General features: G+C 42.6%; 1 protein-coding gene and 1 long non-coding RNA gene across 4 annotated transcripts; one reads left to right on the top strand and one right to left on the bottom strand.

The window, feature by feature from the left end:
• Window positions 1-1,309: 1,309 nt before the first annotated feature.
• ERICH5 (glutamate rich 5) lies at window positions 1,310-14,174 on the bottom strand. Of its 3 annotated transcripts, XM_086741075.1 has the most exons (4): window positions 14,041-14,174; window positions 9,819-10,238; window positions 7,751-7,867; window positions 1,310-4,678 (listed from the first exon to the last, which is right to left on the bottom strand). In XM_086741075.1, exons 1-4 carry the CDS (start codon window positions 14,108-14,110, stop codon window positions 4,656-4,658), a joined length of 630 nt encoding a protein of 209 aa, XP_086597201.1. In that variant the 5' UTR covers window positions 14,111-14,174; the 3' UTR covers window positions 1,310-4,655. The 3 variants fall into 3 exon arrangements, with proteins under 3 accessions (XP_086597201.1, XP_086597202.1, XP_086597200.1); XM_086741076.1 differs by lacking the exon at window positions 7,751-7,867; XM_086741074.1 differs by lacking the exons at window positions 1,310-4,678; window positions 7,751-7,867 and having other exon boundaries at window positions 8,734-10,238.
• LOC147601844 (uncharacterized) lies at window positions 6,069-8,137 on the top strand. The gene is made up of 2 exons (XR_015257726.1): window positions 6,069-6,188; window positions 7,811-8,137. It is a non-coding gene; the product is annotated as an uncharacterized LOC147601844 (long non-coding RNA).
• Window positions 14,175-14,700: the final 526 nt, after the last annotated feature.

Genomic DNA, 14,700 nt, shown 5'->3' with positions numbered 1-14,700 from the left:
TTTTTCTGTAAAGATTAATAACAAGGCTGTGACAGAGAGTATGTAAGACATATGGATGTTTTAGAGCATTATATTGCTTTACTTAGACAAAACAGGAGATTTATTTTTATTAGGAGCAAGATAATGCTTTCAGTATTTAAAACAGTGAACTTCCAAGCAACAACCTTTGAAAAGTACCTGAATTTTCTGTATATGAACTTCATACACATAAACGTTATTAGTTTTGTCTTCTGCTCTTGTTCTCTCTCCTTGGCTATGCTATTAATGTCTATGCTCTGACTCAACAAGCAATCCCACCTAAGGAAAAACATGACCAGGCTTGTTAGGAAGGAGCTAGTGCTAATATGAATATGACTTTCTAGGAAACAAAGAGCAAACGTTGCTTCATTTTGTCAGTTAAGAATAATTAATATAATTGAATGGAGTTAATTTGAACAGGTTCCCAATTTGTATTTGTGTTTCTCTGTTACAGCTTTGCTCACATAGAATTACTTTGGAATATATTTAACTTATTTGTAGCAGATTAAGTTAGTGTTCACCTTCATCAGAGTTCAATAGTGATGAAGAGGAGCTAAGTTTAGCCTTCTATAATCACTATGGTTATGTCTTCTTACCTGCCACATTCTCCCCTATATGACATCTGCCTGCCTTGTGCTGTGCTGCCTCTTTGCCAACCTCAAACCTAACACTAGATGGCAGTTCTGATTTTTCTTTGTGCTGACTTGTCTGTTTGCTGATGTAAGTTCTTTATAGAATACATTTGGGTGTCTTCGCTGGTACAAAGGGATGTGGATACAGAGTTGCTTTCCCCAGTAAGGTACAGTGTGAGATTTAAATGTAAGTGAAGCACCTGAAAAAAATGCATGCTGGAATGCAGCTAATAAGACACAACACACTACTTCCATTGAAAATGTTTGTACAAGTAAGTAGGTGCCACTTTTTTTTTTTTTTAAAGTCAAGAACCAAAATCCACTTTTAGCTGGAGACCAGTTGCAGAGTTTCTGGAATGCTTCAGGCCTAAATACATATTTTTCAGGTACATGAATTCTAGGATGACTGAAATAAACTCTCTTATTTATACCTATAACATAGCAGTTTTTCATATAAACAATCAGCCTTCCACAGAGATGTTTAAAACTTTTATTTTTTTTTTTAAGCAGAGTTATATTATTTAATTCTATTCTTTAAGACAGAAAGGCCATAATTCTCCAATATGAAAAGCAAGTATTGTGGATATATCTTAGGTCTTAGTTCAGCAAAGTACACAAACATTTAAAAAATCCTATTCTAACTAGAGCTAAGTTAAACTTTTGTTTGCTAGACTGAGCTGCTAGCATGCAAAATAAGAAGTTGCAGTTCAGCTTGTGGCAAATTAATTTCACCATTTAAAATTTGTTTCAATCACATGCAACTCTTAAAAAACCAACATAACGGGTCCTCTGTTTCTGTGAAAGTAAAGCAATACTCAAACTTGCATGTTCTACCAGGTGTTTGTTTTAAGTAGGCTGTTTTTTTTTCTCTGTTTATCTCTACAGATAAACAATTCAAAAATAAAACTCAATATATAATTTCAATGAAATTTTGTTAAAACATATAGCCAAATTTACACTGCCCTGATCTTCTGCTACAAGCACCTCTTGCTGCCATTTTTAGCTGAAAGTAGTTTGGCATTGAGTGAAAGAGCCAACCCTACCCAGCCGGACTGCCAGCTGTTTTCTGCACAATCTGCATATTGTGTCTGCATAGAGCTGATAAGGTGCAAATTTAACCTCTTCTAGGGCTGTGTTTATTGGTAATTGAAAATAAATTCATACCAGAACTTTCTTGTTAGCTTGGAAATTGAGTTTATTCCTTCCTGTGTCCTGCCCAGCACTCCCTGCAGCATGGAATGATGACCTTCACCTTGGATGAAGTTAAGGGCTGAAAATTGTCTAGCTTTTGATAAACATTTCTGAAGATTATATTTTGATTATGTGGAAAAACAAAACAAAACAAACCCCAAACCAAGCTAAAGTATATTACCCTATTGCTGGAGGTACGTCTTGTAAACACAGACACTGGAGCATATCAGCTTCTGAGCCTTTAACAAAAGAAAGCTCTTTGATCCGCAGACCAATTTCTGCCCTTGGCAACCTAAGTGATGGCCCAGGTTTGCAGAGGCAAATAACCACACATATTTTGGTCCATTATGCATAGCACATGCTTTGGTGGCTTACAGACCTGGAATGCTAGGCCCCGATGTACTTCTCAAGGTAGGGATGTTCAGCATGCATCTAGCAGCCAAATTCTGATCTTGTGGTAATTTAAGGGATTAACATTTCATGTTTAGCACAGTGTCAAGCATATTTCATGTTTTAGAAAGGAAAACAAAAAATAGCTTTCATGCTTTCATTTATTGTAATCACAGAATATGCAAGGACTAAAGGTGACTGAGAAGGGCTGATACTCCCCTTGTTTCCAATTAGCATTGCTTAATGACTTGAAAAAGTTGAATAGTGAGGAAAGGACATATATTGTCACGCGTCTTCTGTATAACAACTCCCTTGTATCTTCATATTTTATTTTCAGGTCTCCTCTGTTGCTGTTAATACTACTGATCTCTGTCACAGAACTCCTCTTGGTTTATGCTTTTAAATTGTTAAATGTAGCTGGTCAACCTGCAACTCATGATCTAACACACAACTTGCAAGTTAGTCAGCATGGCTCCCCTGCATCATCTCCTGTGTTTGGGAGCAGAACTATGCTGGTACAGGTGCTGGTGGCTGAACCAAATTCCCAGCTCACAAGAGGAAACCAGCCACCAGAAGGAGCTGACGGTGGAAGTTCCAGGGGTGCCCTGGACCCTGGCTGTACGCCTAGGCCAGTCCTGTATCATCCCAGAGAGTCATCATCCCGCTCAGTACCTGTTCCCCGACTCCTCAGCTCTCCCAAGTGCATGGTAAGTCCCTCCTGACGTTTTGTCGTGGAATGATTTGGGCATGTGGACAAAAAGTTTGACTACCTGTTTGAATTTTTAATTCCCAGTTCAACGTCAATAGATTTTTAATAGAACTAGCTGCTCGTTTTAACTTTTGTATTATAGGAGGCTAGTAAAAATAAAAAATAAAACTCTGCAACAACCACCTACCAAAAAATCCCAAAAAAACCCCAGAAGTATGCATTTTGGTTCTAAAAGTTTATGGTATTGCCTACAGAAAGTCAACATTAAATGAAACTGATAAGTCTGCAAGAGTGCTGATAAGCAGAAAACCTTAGATTTAGTGATATAGCCAAGGACTATCAGCTCACACAAAAGGCTGACAGGCCAGGGACATCAATTAGATTATTTAATACAAACCAGTGAGCTGGAGTCAGATGTGCACATGCAGCACAAAATACAACTCTTAGAGGGGATTTGTATAATTTGCTAGTGACAGCGAAATTTTTGTGAAGTCCTTTTGTACAATAAAGCTAATAAGATAGCAACATGTGCTTGCCCTTTTTAGATAACTGACCTTTTCTCCATATTCTACTTCCTTATGCCAGAGAATCCTGTAAACACAGTCCTCAGTGATAACACATGGTCCCTTTGCAACAGTCACCATCAGAACAAACTTCTGTTCTCTACCAGATCTGTAATGTCAATTATATTCAGGGCCTGTTTTCACAGGAAATTTGTTCGAAAGCTTTGCCATTGAGCTTCAACTCCAAAATTATTATTTAGCATTTTGGAAAATAACCAAGACAGTCCCTGATAGCATACTTCTGGAGGGCAGTACTAAGGGGAAATAAAATAGATGACCTCTCCTTTGGGAACAGGCTTATACACGTCTCTGATTAGAAATCTATCTTAGAAGCCACAAATGCGTATGACGAGCTACACAGCTAAAGACAGGTTATTAATCACCATGAATGTTAACCGCTGTGAAGTTATCTTCATATCTTAAGTGTGCTAGAATTTATAAGACTAAAACATCCTACTCATAGTTAAAAATGTTCTCTTCTCCCTGTTTCTGCAGAAGCCATCACACGTATTGTACTACTAGCTTTGCAATAAATTTGTGTTTAAAAATGGAGAGTGAGCAGCAGACACCCACTTGGGTCCTGAACACTGCACCCTGTATATCTTAAATTTTCTGAAAAACTAACTTCTGCATTTAGTTACAGCCTGGTAAATGTGCACTTTCATCTTCCAGTCATCTACGTGCTATATACTTCAGCAGCTCCATACACTCGTAGTCCAGGCACTTGGAGAAATTGCCTGCATACTATCATTAAAAAAAAAAAAAGCTACACTATATTCTTTACCTTATATAATGCTAGTTGAAGGTTTCAAAGGTTTGAAGTTAGTTATCTGAACCTGGAAAAAATCCTAATAGAAAACTGAATGGTTATACTGACATGGGAAAATGATCCCGCTGTGTTCGACTTGTACAGAAGGCACTCTGTGGCAGGGAGGTGAAAGTTCAGGTATTTCAAACACTTGAAGTCTTGGCAGCTTGACTCCAAAAAGATATGTATTATATAAAACTTTTTCTGATGCCTCTTATTCATGTTCGTGGCTCATGGCTCAGTCCATAAAAGCTTTTCTATTTTCCCGATTCAATAAAGTCAAAAAATGTTCATGTGGACAGAACAGTAGGCCCAAGGAGAGGATTTTCATAGAGATATAACTTCTATTCCTTGCTATTAGCTGTCTCTGAAACAAATGGAAAAAAATAATTTAACAATTAATTGAGGGTACAACTTGATATTCCACAAATCTTATAGGAATTAAATGTGAAAGTTCACTGGAAGCATCACAGCACGAAGTGGGTACCTGCTCTTCTCCCAGATCTGTAAGGATGTTCTGTGTGGACCTGAAACAGCCACAAGCATCCACTGGCTCTGCTTCTTCTTCCCCCATCCCATTCATACACAGTCTTCCTCTTACAGACATAACACCACCTATGTGAAATCCAGTTACATTGCAACAGTCTTATGCTCCTCCCCACCTTGCTGCGTTTTTTAATGTAGTGATTTTTTAAACCACTGCATAATTTCAGTCATATTTGATACAGAGGCAAAGATCTCATGGACGTTAATTCTTACAGTAGTCTTAAATAAAGACAAGAGGAAAAGGGCATAAAATCAAATACAGGAAATTAAATTTAAATGTAAGACAACTGTAAGGGCAATTGACTAATTGACTAATTGGAATAGGCTGCTCACCGAGTTTGTGGACTCTCCATCCTTGGGGATATTCAAAACCCAATTGGACAAGCTGTTCCACCTCACCCTGCTTTGAGTAGGGGTCTGGACTAGATGATCTTCAGAGGTACCTTCCTACCTCAACTATTCCACAATAACATGTTTGAGGAACTGCACTCAGCTCCTGAAACTGTATGTGTTGGCCATCAGCAGCTGAGAAACTATGAGTCTCGCTGGCTTGCTTGACAGCTAAGAGATGGTGCCCAACGTGATGAATTGCAGAAATCATGGTGTGGACCACTCCAGCTCAAGGTACTTCTGTCCCAGCCAGAAGACCCTGCAAAGATAGGCTGGGAACATGGGACTTCTTTGTAGTAAATGGTGGTGATAGCACAAGTCTGGGTAGGGAACACAAGGAGGGTGGGAATTTTGCAGGGAAATGCAGGTGACAAGAGAGACGTCCAACTCCAGTGACTCTCTGCGACAAAGAGTCTGACAGTTAATCTGCAAGAACATTGCTAATATAAGGTGAAAAAAAAAATCCCCTTTGGTTGTTTTGAATTCAACATGCTCATTGTGTTACTCAGCATTCCCTTGTTCAGAGATGGACCTCAGCTGCCTTTAGAGCAGTATTTATTTTGCACTAGGATCAGCTCATATCCTCTTAGTCGTACCCGCTCAGAGGCAAGGCTCTGAATGTTTTTGATGTCTCTCAAAGTAAGAATTTTTCCATTCCCTTCAGCAACCTTGCTTCCCTGCCCAGAATCTTGTTTTAGATCTTCAATATCCTTTCAAGATGGAAGAATTGCTCCCTTACACAACAGCATCCAAGATTTCAATGGCCACTGTTCCATTCTTAACATTGTTTGCTTTTCTTGCCCACAGCTGTTCTCTGAGCTATCTGCATCGATACACTCCTGTCATCTGAAATGTATTACGGACAGAGAAGCAGAGCTGCTCTTTCTGCTTCCCTACAAAACTGTTGGGGAGAATACTGTCCAGCCAGGTAAATGCAGAAAGTATTTCGATAAAGCTGCAATCATTACATGATGAAATCTCTCACTTTTCAGGAGCAGAATGCTGTTCTTTGAGGTTTCCCAGAAACAAGTTACGTGCTTTGCTGAACTCACAGCACAGATAGATAATTTTTTGCAAAAGTATAGGGGCAACACATTAAAAACAAGTTGAGTGAATAAACTTTTTCAGACTTCATATGCAAAGCTATATGGCATAAATTTTAAAATCCTGCAAGAGCACGGTTGCCCACAGCTGACAATAGCTTGTCTTCACAGGCTAGCTTAAAAAGTAACAATATAAAGGCGATCAACTGTAAAACGGATGAGAATTAAAGGGAGGTGAGAGCTAGTTTTTTGATTACTGCTTATCTAATTCTACTTTAGTAATCACAAGGTCATAAATGCACACATGCCTTGACCATACGGCTTGACCACCACCCTACCAGTCTGCCAGGCTGCAGCGCTCATGCTGCAAACCATTTTCCTCAGTCCTGTAGCACAGGTGGGACAGGCCGAGGTGCTGCCATCAGCTCAAAGGCCGGAGCATATACTAGCACCAGGAAGGAACCAAAGACCTCTCATCCCAGGTGCAAGAGGTTCATCTGGAAGTCATGAAAGATGCTGGTGTAAGATATCTCCTACCCTTCCTGCTGAGGCTGTCCTCTTCTGAATTAGCACAATACTCACTAGCCCAGAGAGATTTTGAGCACAGCTATGTAGGCCAGTGGTTAGGACAGAGGGGAGAGGGTAAAAGCCATTCACTGAGGGAAGGGAGGAAGCGTCTGCATTGCCTGCTCATCCTTTTCCACATTCTGGCAATACCTCAGGGTAATCTCTGCCTTCTGGGGCATGCAAATCCCTTATGTGAGGGACTCAAAATAAATGAGTGGAGGATTATTAGTGAATGTGGAGGAAGAAGAAATCACTTTTCCAGAAAGACTGTGATGATAGATTTGTGAGCATTTTCCAAGTCTGTTAAAGGGACTGTTCTATCCTCTGAAATTCTTCTTTTCTCTGGTGTGATGGTTTTCCAAAGGCACATTATTTGGCCTGTGATTTTTCCTTCCCACCGTGTGACTGCATTTGCTGTGCAATGTGCCTTCATCCCAGCACTACGCTGCTGATTTCAGCTGATAAGGAGAACGAAGGGATCTAAAATGACTGTCTGACACAGAACAGAAATCACAAAGCAGAGTTGAGGCATTAGCTCATAAAAACAAGTGTGCAAATAATAATGAGCAGAGTCATGATTTTAACATAGGTTTTTATTTTCCAAGACTGCATATTACAATATAGCATTCTCTCCACAGAGGGATGATTTATCACCAGTAAGACTCGTGTATTATATAAAGATAACCCATGTAAAAAGCATGACTTCCAATTGACTTCTTCCAAAAATATCTCTTAATGTAAACAAAAATATTTGCAACTCTCTCTCTTGTGTTAAAATGCAGAAAGCAGCTGTACACTGGCAGGGAGATGACAAGATGTGCTCATTAAGGACAGCACAGTCTTTCTTTCCTAAACAATAACCCATGTGGTCCTTCCCTCCTCTGTCAACCTACCTATCTCTGTCGCTGCTGCACCATCCACAGCTTCTCCTGTTTCTTCTTCTTTTGTTTCAGGCCCTCCACTTACTATCTTACTGAGCAGCTCAGTTTCCACCTGTTCTCCCGTGTCACCTGGGAACGGTAACCATGAAGATCGAATTAGGATCCACTGAGCAAAGTACCAAGTGCCCCAGCTCCTTTCTGTAAACCTTTGAGAGCTGACTCTCCAATTCATTCAGGTACCTCCTGAATGAATCCATAGGGAACGAACAGGACGCTCCCAAACACTTTCCGTCATCCAGCTACATGCATGCCTTGTGCCCATGAAGTTCTCTTGATGCTTTCACAACGTCCCCTTGGCGCTCTGTTCAATATGCATCATGAGTACTATTCCTGTTTAAAGTATGTTTCCTGGATTTTATTTTATGTATGTGCAATTGGAACAAAACAGAAATAGAAAACACAGCAACATGCCAGTCTGGCTGAAACTGTGCTTTCCCTGGAAAGCTGCTACCTAATTAATTTACTCACACAGCTACTGAAGAATAAAGGAAAGCAAAATAAGCGCTAAGTATCATAGGCACCACAGCATATGCCTCATGCAAAGAAAATGTACACAAGTTAAGATATTACCTCTAGCTTGGAACAAATAGGAACGAAACTCTTTTTCCCAGAAGCCTTGTTCACTCACCCTGCAAGCAGCATGAATCACTTGGTGGTCAAAGCCCCGTAACTGATCCTCAGGCAAACAGTCAGTTGTAAACAAACGTGTTTCCATGGCCATGAGGTCGTATTACAATGTTCAGGGCAAACTGCTCTGCGTCCTGCACTACACCCCAAAGCTTAGAAATGGTGATTAACGAAATTGGAGTTTCCAGCTAGACAAGACCATGTGTTTTACAGGTGAGCATCCAGTCAATTACTGCTTACATGAAATGAGACTTCATTCCAAAGGATAGATGCCCATTTTATGTAGAAGAAACCTCAGAATTCTTTTGTGAAGAGACACAGGAGAGGACAAGCCAAACCCCATTCTCAGCTACTGGGATGCAAGGAGTCAGATCTATATAGCCAGTTCAGAGACATTCACAGCAAAGCCACAGGGTTAGTGGTGGGGCGTGTAACTGGCTCTGGGCTTCACACAGATCAGTCCTTCTCCTCCATCTTGCACTTCTTTAAGGCAAATGTAGAGTGAGGAAGGCTGCTGATACCGTGTTTCCCTGCAGAGAAATACTCATGTGCTTCACCTGCCCATTCCCTGAAGAAACGCTCCCCCAGGAAGTATCCGATTCCTCCCTGCGCTGCTTTGTACCATTTAGGAGAAACCCGATTCCCCCTGCAAATTCTTCACCCTCTGCGGTCAATGGGAGACACACGTCCTCTAGGCACTAACCTAAAGATGAGCACAGCCTGCAATCTCTGGCAATGAGCACACCTCCTGGTAAAGGCCCCTCTCACAGCACACAGAAATACCTGTGGTCTCAGACACCAGTGCTTCCTCACGCAGCCTTCCTCCCCAGCCAGTCAGCTCCAAACATTTCCAGAAAGCCCATCCTCATGTCCCTCCACTACTACTTCTATTCGGCTTGTGTAGTAGCCAAGCTTCTAGGACAGACTGGATATGCCAACAGTGCATCAAAGAGATGCTTTTTCTTCTACATCTAGACATGCACCCTCCAACTTCATGTGCACAGGGAGAGCTGCTTTATAATTAATACCTGTAAATAACTAATAGAGCCTTTGGTCTCTGTAAATATTAAGGAACATGTCTGAGCTACACAGAAGTCTAACATTTTAAATGAGGGGTATGGTGGGGCATTGTACCTGCTAAGAACAAAAAAGGCATGACATGAAATAGCAGAGATAATGACTGGAAATGCTGATTAAATTTATTACAGCTTGGACTTGTGACTCTGAGGCTTCCCCAGCCACGTTCTTCTACACTCCACATTGTACAGACTCCCCGGACCAAATTCTGACTCCAGAAGTCCATGTGAGGCTCTCAGTAAAGTTGAAAGGACCCATGCACAAGTCCCTGGAGGCAGAATTTGGTCTCCTGAATTTATGAAAGCACAAATATTACCCTCAATGAGGTGGTCCTCTTCAGTAATATGTACTTTCTCGATGATTTCCACCACTGAGCTGTCACTGCCCTCTACCAGCCCACTGTCCTCCGCTGGTCCTGGCGATGGTGACCCAGCATCTTCTCCCAGTGCTGGAGGTGAAGGTCCAGTGCTCTCTTCTTGCCACACAGACAGCAGCTCAGAGCTCTCCTCTGCTTCTGCAAGCAAGGGTTCGGTGCCCTCTGGCTCCTCTCTTTTACTAACTGAATCGATTTTCCCCTCTACGGCCAAAATCATGGCTGCAGCCTCCTCTCCTGGTGGATACTCGCCCGGGTTTGTCTCCTCAGAAGCAAGACTCACATCTTCTGCTAGGTCCAGCTGTGTTTGGTCAGCTATGGTTTCATGATCATCTGCAGCTGGGGTGTTTTCACCTGATGATGCTTTTAGTTATGGCAGAGCAAGGAAAGAAAAAAAGAGAATTACAGATAATTGGTGAGCGGGCACATAAGCTAGGTGAGAACTAGACCCACTGGGGACCACACAACCACTACCTGTCAAAGAGCTCCCACCTGGCTATGGGCAACTCTCCTTCACTAGGTCTGCTGCTTTTACACATATCCAGTAGAGGATGGTGCTGCTCTTACACAAAAAAAAAAAACAAAAAAGTTTGGGCTTGATGTACATCATATATTTTTATATGAAGAGACCTGACCTGTTTACAGGTCAACGTCCTATTACATTTCACCTTACGCATCTGAAGTGTGCAGAAGGTTTGCCGGTGACAGGATGCTATGCAAGGAAGCACCTTTTCCTGTCCCAAACCAGGAACAGAAGCAACAAGCTGAGGGAGGGAGCCGCTGTCCTGAGCTGCATGTGGGAAACTTCTGGTGGATAGAATGAAAAACACCAAAAAAAACCTCTCTCATCTCAGACAGTGAGCAGTGCCCATTTCTTAAAACAAAACCCAGTTTGCCTGTCTTTTTAAATACTAAACTATCATTCATAGTATGCTTTCTCCAATAAAACATTCAACAACAGGAAGCCTAAACAAATCAAAACTTCTGCTTCTTTCATCTTCCATCAACATATTGGCTAAGTAAAGCAACGAGCCATTTTATGAATAATGAAATGGCAAAATCACTCTGACAGGTATTTAAGGATAAAAGTTGAAGACTCAAAATGAGCTATACCTATCTATCAGACTGACTTAACTTTCTGATGAAATTCAGTTTGACAAGAGCTTGTACTTAACCTTCTCAAAAGGAATGTCAAGATTAAAACCCTGGGAATTCATGCACAAAATCTGTTTATGTAATAATTACAAAACTGGAAAAATTGTATTTTCTGAGAAAATGATGATTGCAGTGTCAAAGCCAGTGAGCAGAACTATACGATACTTCAGACATACATAGATGAACAGCGAAAAAAGGTAATACATCCTGCTCTTAAAACAGCTGCTTGAATACTGCTGCTCTTAAAATAACTTCACAGTTCTTTCGAGGCATTCAAGCAAAATGCCTCTCCAGCAAGCGTCACCTAGTTAGCATGTGCCTACAGACCCAGGGAAGGATGGCTAAGCCAGGAGAAGAGTAAGAACAGGGAATCTGGAGTGTCAAGACAGACAGAAAACAACTTCGACTATGGGACACGTAAAATCTCATTTATCCCAGGAACTGTAAAACCATCCAAGATCCAGCCAACCCCTCCAAATTCACAGAGGTGTAGCTATTTCTAAATGCAACTCAAAAAAAGGAGGTAAGCTTAGCTACATGCTCAGACCACACACCCACCCACCCACTCTGACAGCCGCCGAGGGGCAGTGGGAAGGGCAGAGGGACACAGCCCACAGGAGTGGGATTTGGTCCATCAGTAGACGTTCCTCTGAGAACTTGCCCAAACCCCTTTTCAATCCATTTATGGACTTGGCCTCCATCATAACCAGCAGCAATGTGGTCTACAGCCTACTTACACCCCCTGTAAAACACATTTTTGTGGGTCTTAAGCCTGCTGCTAGTAATTTCATCAAGTGACATAGTTCTTACGTTACAAGAAACAGCAAATACATTTCCCTGTTTACCTTCTCTAGATCCCTATCATGTCTTGTCTTCCAGGCACTCCCTTTCCCAACACGAAGCTCAACATGAAACAGATACTCAGTTAGAGTAACAGCAAGTAAGTCTTAAACTAATCTAAGCAATGACTAAAAAAAAAAAGCAGTGTATGCTCAGAGACTTGATCTTTTCACATTTTTACTTTTTATCCATTTAGACACTTCTCATGCCTTCACCTTGCTTGGTACCAGGTGGACAGGGAACATTTAAAATATACAGACAGAAATAAATGAGCCATGAAAACTAGCATGTTACACAGAGTTTTCAATCGATATTACCACTAAAAGAAACAATTCAAACCCATTATTACTAGGAATCTCCTGCAGCATCTGTAAACATCAGCCCCGTAACTTACAGCTAGCTCTCTCTTCATCAAAATGTTTTATAAAAATTGGATTATAAAATACTACCATACAACACAAGACCTGCATTGCTGGAAACCTTGGAAGAATTCCTCTGCTCTCATCTGAAATGCAAAGAATTCTCTAATATGGAAAAAATAAATCCTCTCAGTAATCTGTTCAATAGCTTTATCCTCAAGAAGAATGAACATCATGTGGCAGTCAACATTCCTAGGATGCCTTCTAGTTTTATTTTTAAATTTATAATTTTTATTTTCCCTGCTGTAGACTATTTTAGCTGGAGAAACAATGAAAAGCACAGTGAATTTAAACGGGCTATGGCTACAGTACTTTTCCTTTCGCCCTCTTTCTTTTCCTTCGGAAAAGCTGCACCTTTTTGTCAGTTACACATCAATGGAAGGAAATCAAATACATTTTTTTCCCTATTAACACATTTAGAGACATTTCTTTCAAATTATCCTCTTTTATTAAACTAAGTTAGAAAATAACAACATATCTGGCCGGTAACCGCCCAATTAATGGAGATCTTTCAGCTGTAATTACAAACTGCACTTTAGCACTACCATGGCATAGTTTATGTATCCAGTACAGTTCATAACCTATCCTGACATGAACAGCTCTTTAGATAGAATTCCTAAAATACTCAGAAGAAATTACTTCAGCTGTTTCCCTGAGCCCTTCAGTGTTCCTGTGCAAATCTTTCAGCAGAAGATGGAAAGGCAGAGGAATTTGGTACATTGACCAGCTGAACAGGACAGCAGGTACAGCACAAAGAGATTTCTGCTGCTATTTTCAGCAGGACACCTCGGTTTGCAGATGTGTGCTGGCTCTATAGCAGCACAGACAACGTTCACCCCATCCAACCTGCTGTCACCTCTGCAGTCACAAACCGTAACAAGAGAACAAACAGAAAATAAACCCGTACAGAAAACACGGGTGCTGCAGCCAGAGTAACAGCAACAGATGATATTTATAACTCGAGAATACAGGAAAGAAATGCAGTAAAACGAAATGCAAGCAACTTTTATGTATCTGTCTTCAGGATGTGTCTTTCTGGAGAGGCAAATATCTGTAACTGCATCATTCAGGTTTTCATCAAAGTTCACCAAACCTCCCTTGGAGCAAAGAGGTAAACGTGATGAACATGGAAACAAAGTTTTATTTAACTTTCACTGAATAGCAAGGGTATTCTTACCGAGTATTCTACCAATACATCTTGCGCCCAACATTAATCCCCCGTGACTTGAGCCACACCAAAGTTAGAGTTTCAGAGCCGGTGCTGTACACTGTGTTGTAGAATCACAGAACCGTTTAGGTTGGAAGCGCTGGGGTGGATGTACAGATTTTGTAAGAAAAAGGAAGGATGGTGGGGTCAGATATTGCTAGTTCCCTATTATTTTTAAAGGGGGGGGGGGGAGATTGGATTTACGAGGTATTATACAAAAGGACCAACCGCGGCACCTGTCTGTATATTTGAAAAAAAAAAAAAAAAAAAAAAAAAGCTCGCGGATGGGAACGGAAAGCAGTAACTTATTCCTCCGCAAGCAGCAGCCGTGTACGAAGGCACCGCTCCGCAGGCGCAGCTCCACCGGCAGCCGGGCCACCGTCACCGCCGGCAGGAACCCGACCGGTTTCTGGCCCCTGGCCTCTCCCCGGGACGCCCACCCGCGACCGGGACCCGGCGGCTCGCAGCGACGCGGCTTCCCGCCCCCGGCAAACCCCGCGGGCAGCCCCCCCGGCCCGGCCCGGCGCCCCCCGGCCCGGCTCACCCCGCAGCAGCGGCCCGGAGGCGGGCGGCGGGTCCTGGGTTCGGCCGCGGGCGCTGCTGGAGCAGCCCATGGCGCCGCAGCCTCTTCGCGACTGCCCGGCCCGGCCCGGGGCGGGGTGAGGAGGGGCTGGAGGTGCAGCCGTGCAGCACCGGAGCCGGGGGGGGCGCGGGGGTGGCACCGGCGATGGTGCCTTAAAACACACCCTCCCCCTCCCTGCTCACCCCGGGCCACCCGTCTTGTTCGGTCCTGCCCTTGAGGCGTTTTCCTGCGCGATGTGCGGGTTTCTAGGTGGCAGCAGCCCAGAAAGGAACGGCAGGTCTGCGGGACAGCAGCTGGGCACCCATGGGTCTGATCTTGGGTGTGTGTACGTGTAGGTAAAACTCGGCAACAAACTTCAAGCCAGGTCAACATGGAGTAGAGGGGGACCTGTACACCGGGTAAGAGGGTCCAGGGTCTGGGCAGGGATATTAGATGGACTTTATAGAATCATAGAATGGTTTGGGTTGGAAGGGACCTTTAAAGGCCATCTAGTCCAACCCCCCGGAAAGAAGCAGGGGACATCTTCAACTAGATCAGGTTGTTCAGAGCCTCATCCAACCTGGTCTTGAATGTTTCCAGGGATGGGGCATCCACCACCTCTCTGGGCAACTTGTGTCAGTG

This window comes from Chlamydotis macqueenii, chromosome 2, assembly GCF_036417535.1.
Source record: "Chlamydotis macqueenii isolate bChlMac1 chromosome 2, bChlMac1.mat, whole genome shotgun sequence".
Taxonomy (NCBI): Eukaryota; Metazoa; Chordata; class Aves; order Otidiformes; family Otididae; genus Chlamydotis; species Chlamydotis macqueenii.
Note: the sequence above shows the minus strand (reverse complement) of the source record. Positions and strands in the feature narration are given on the sequence as shown.

Coding starts and splice junctions, on each gene's coding strand:
- ERICH5 (XM_086741074.1), bottom strand. CDS start 14,110: ATGGGCTGCTCCAGCAGCGCCCGCGGCCGAACCCAGGACCCGCCGCCC. Junction 10,239..14,040: donor CTCCGGGCCGCTGCTGCGGG/GTGAGCCGGGCC, acceptor CATAACTAAAAG/CATCATCAGGTGAAAACACC.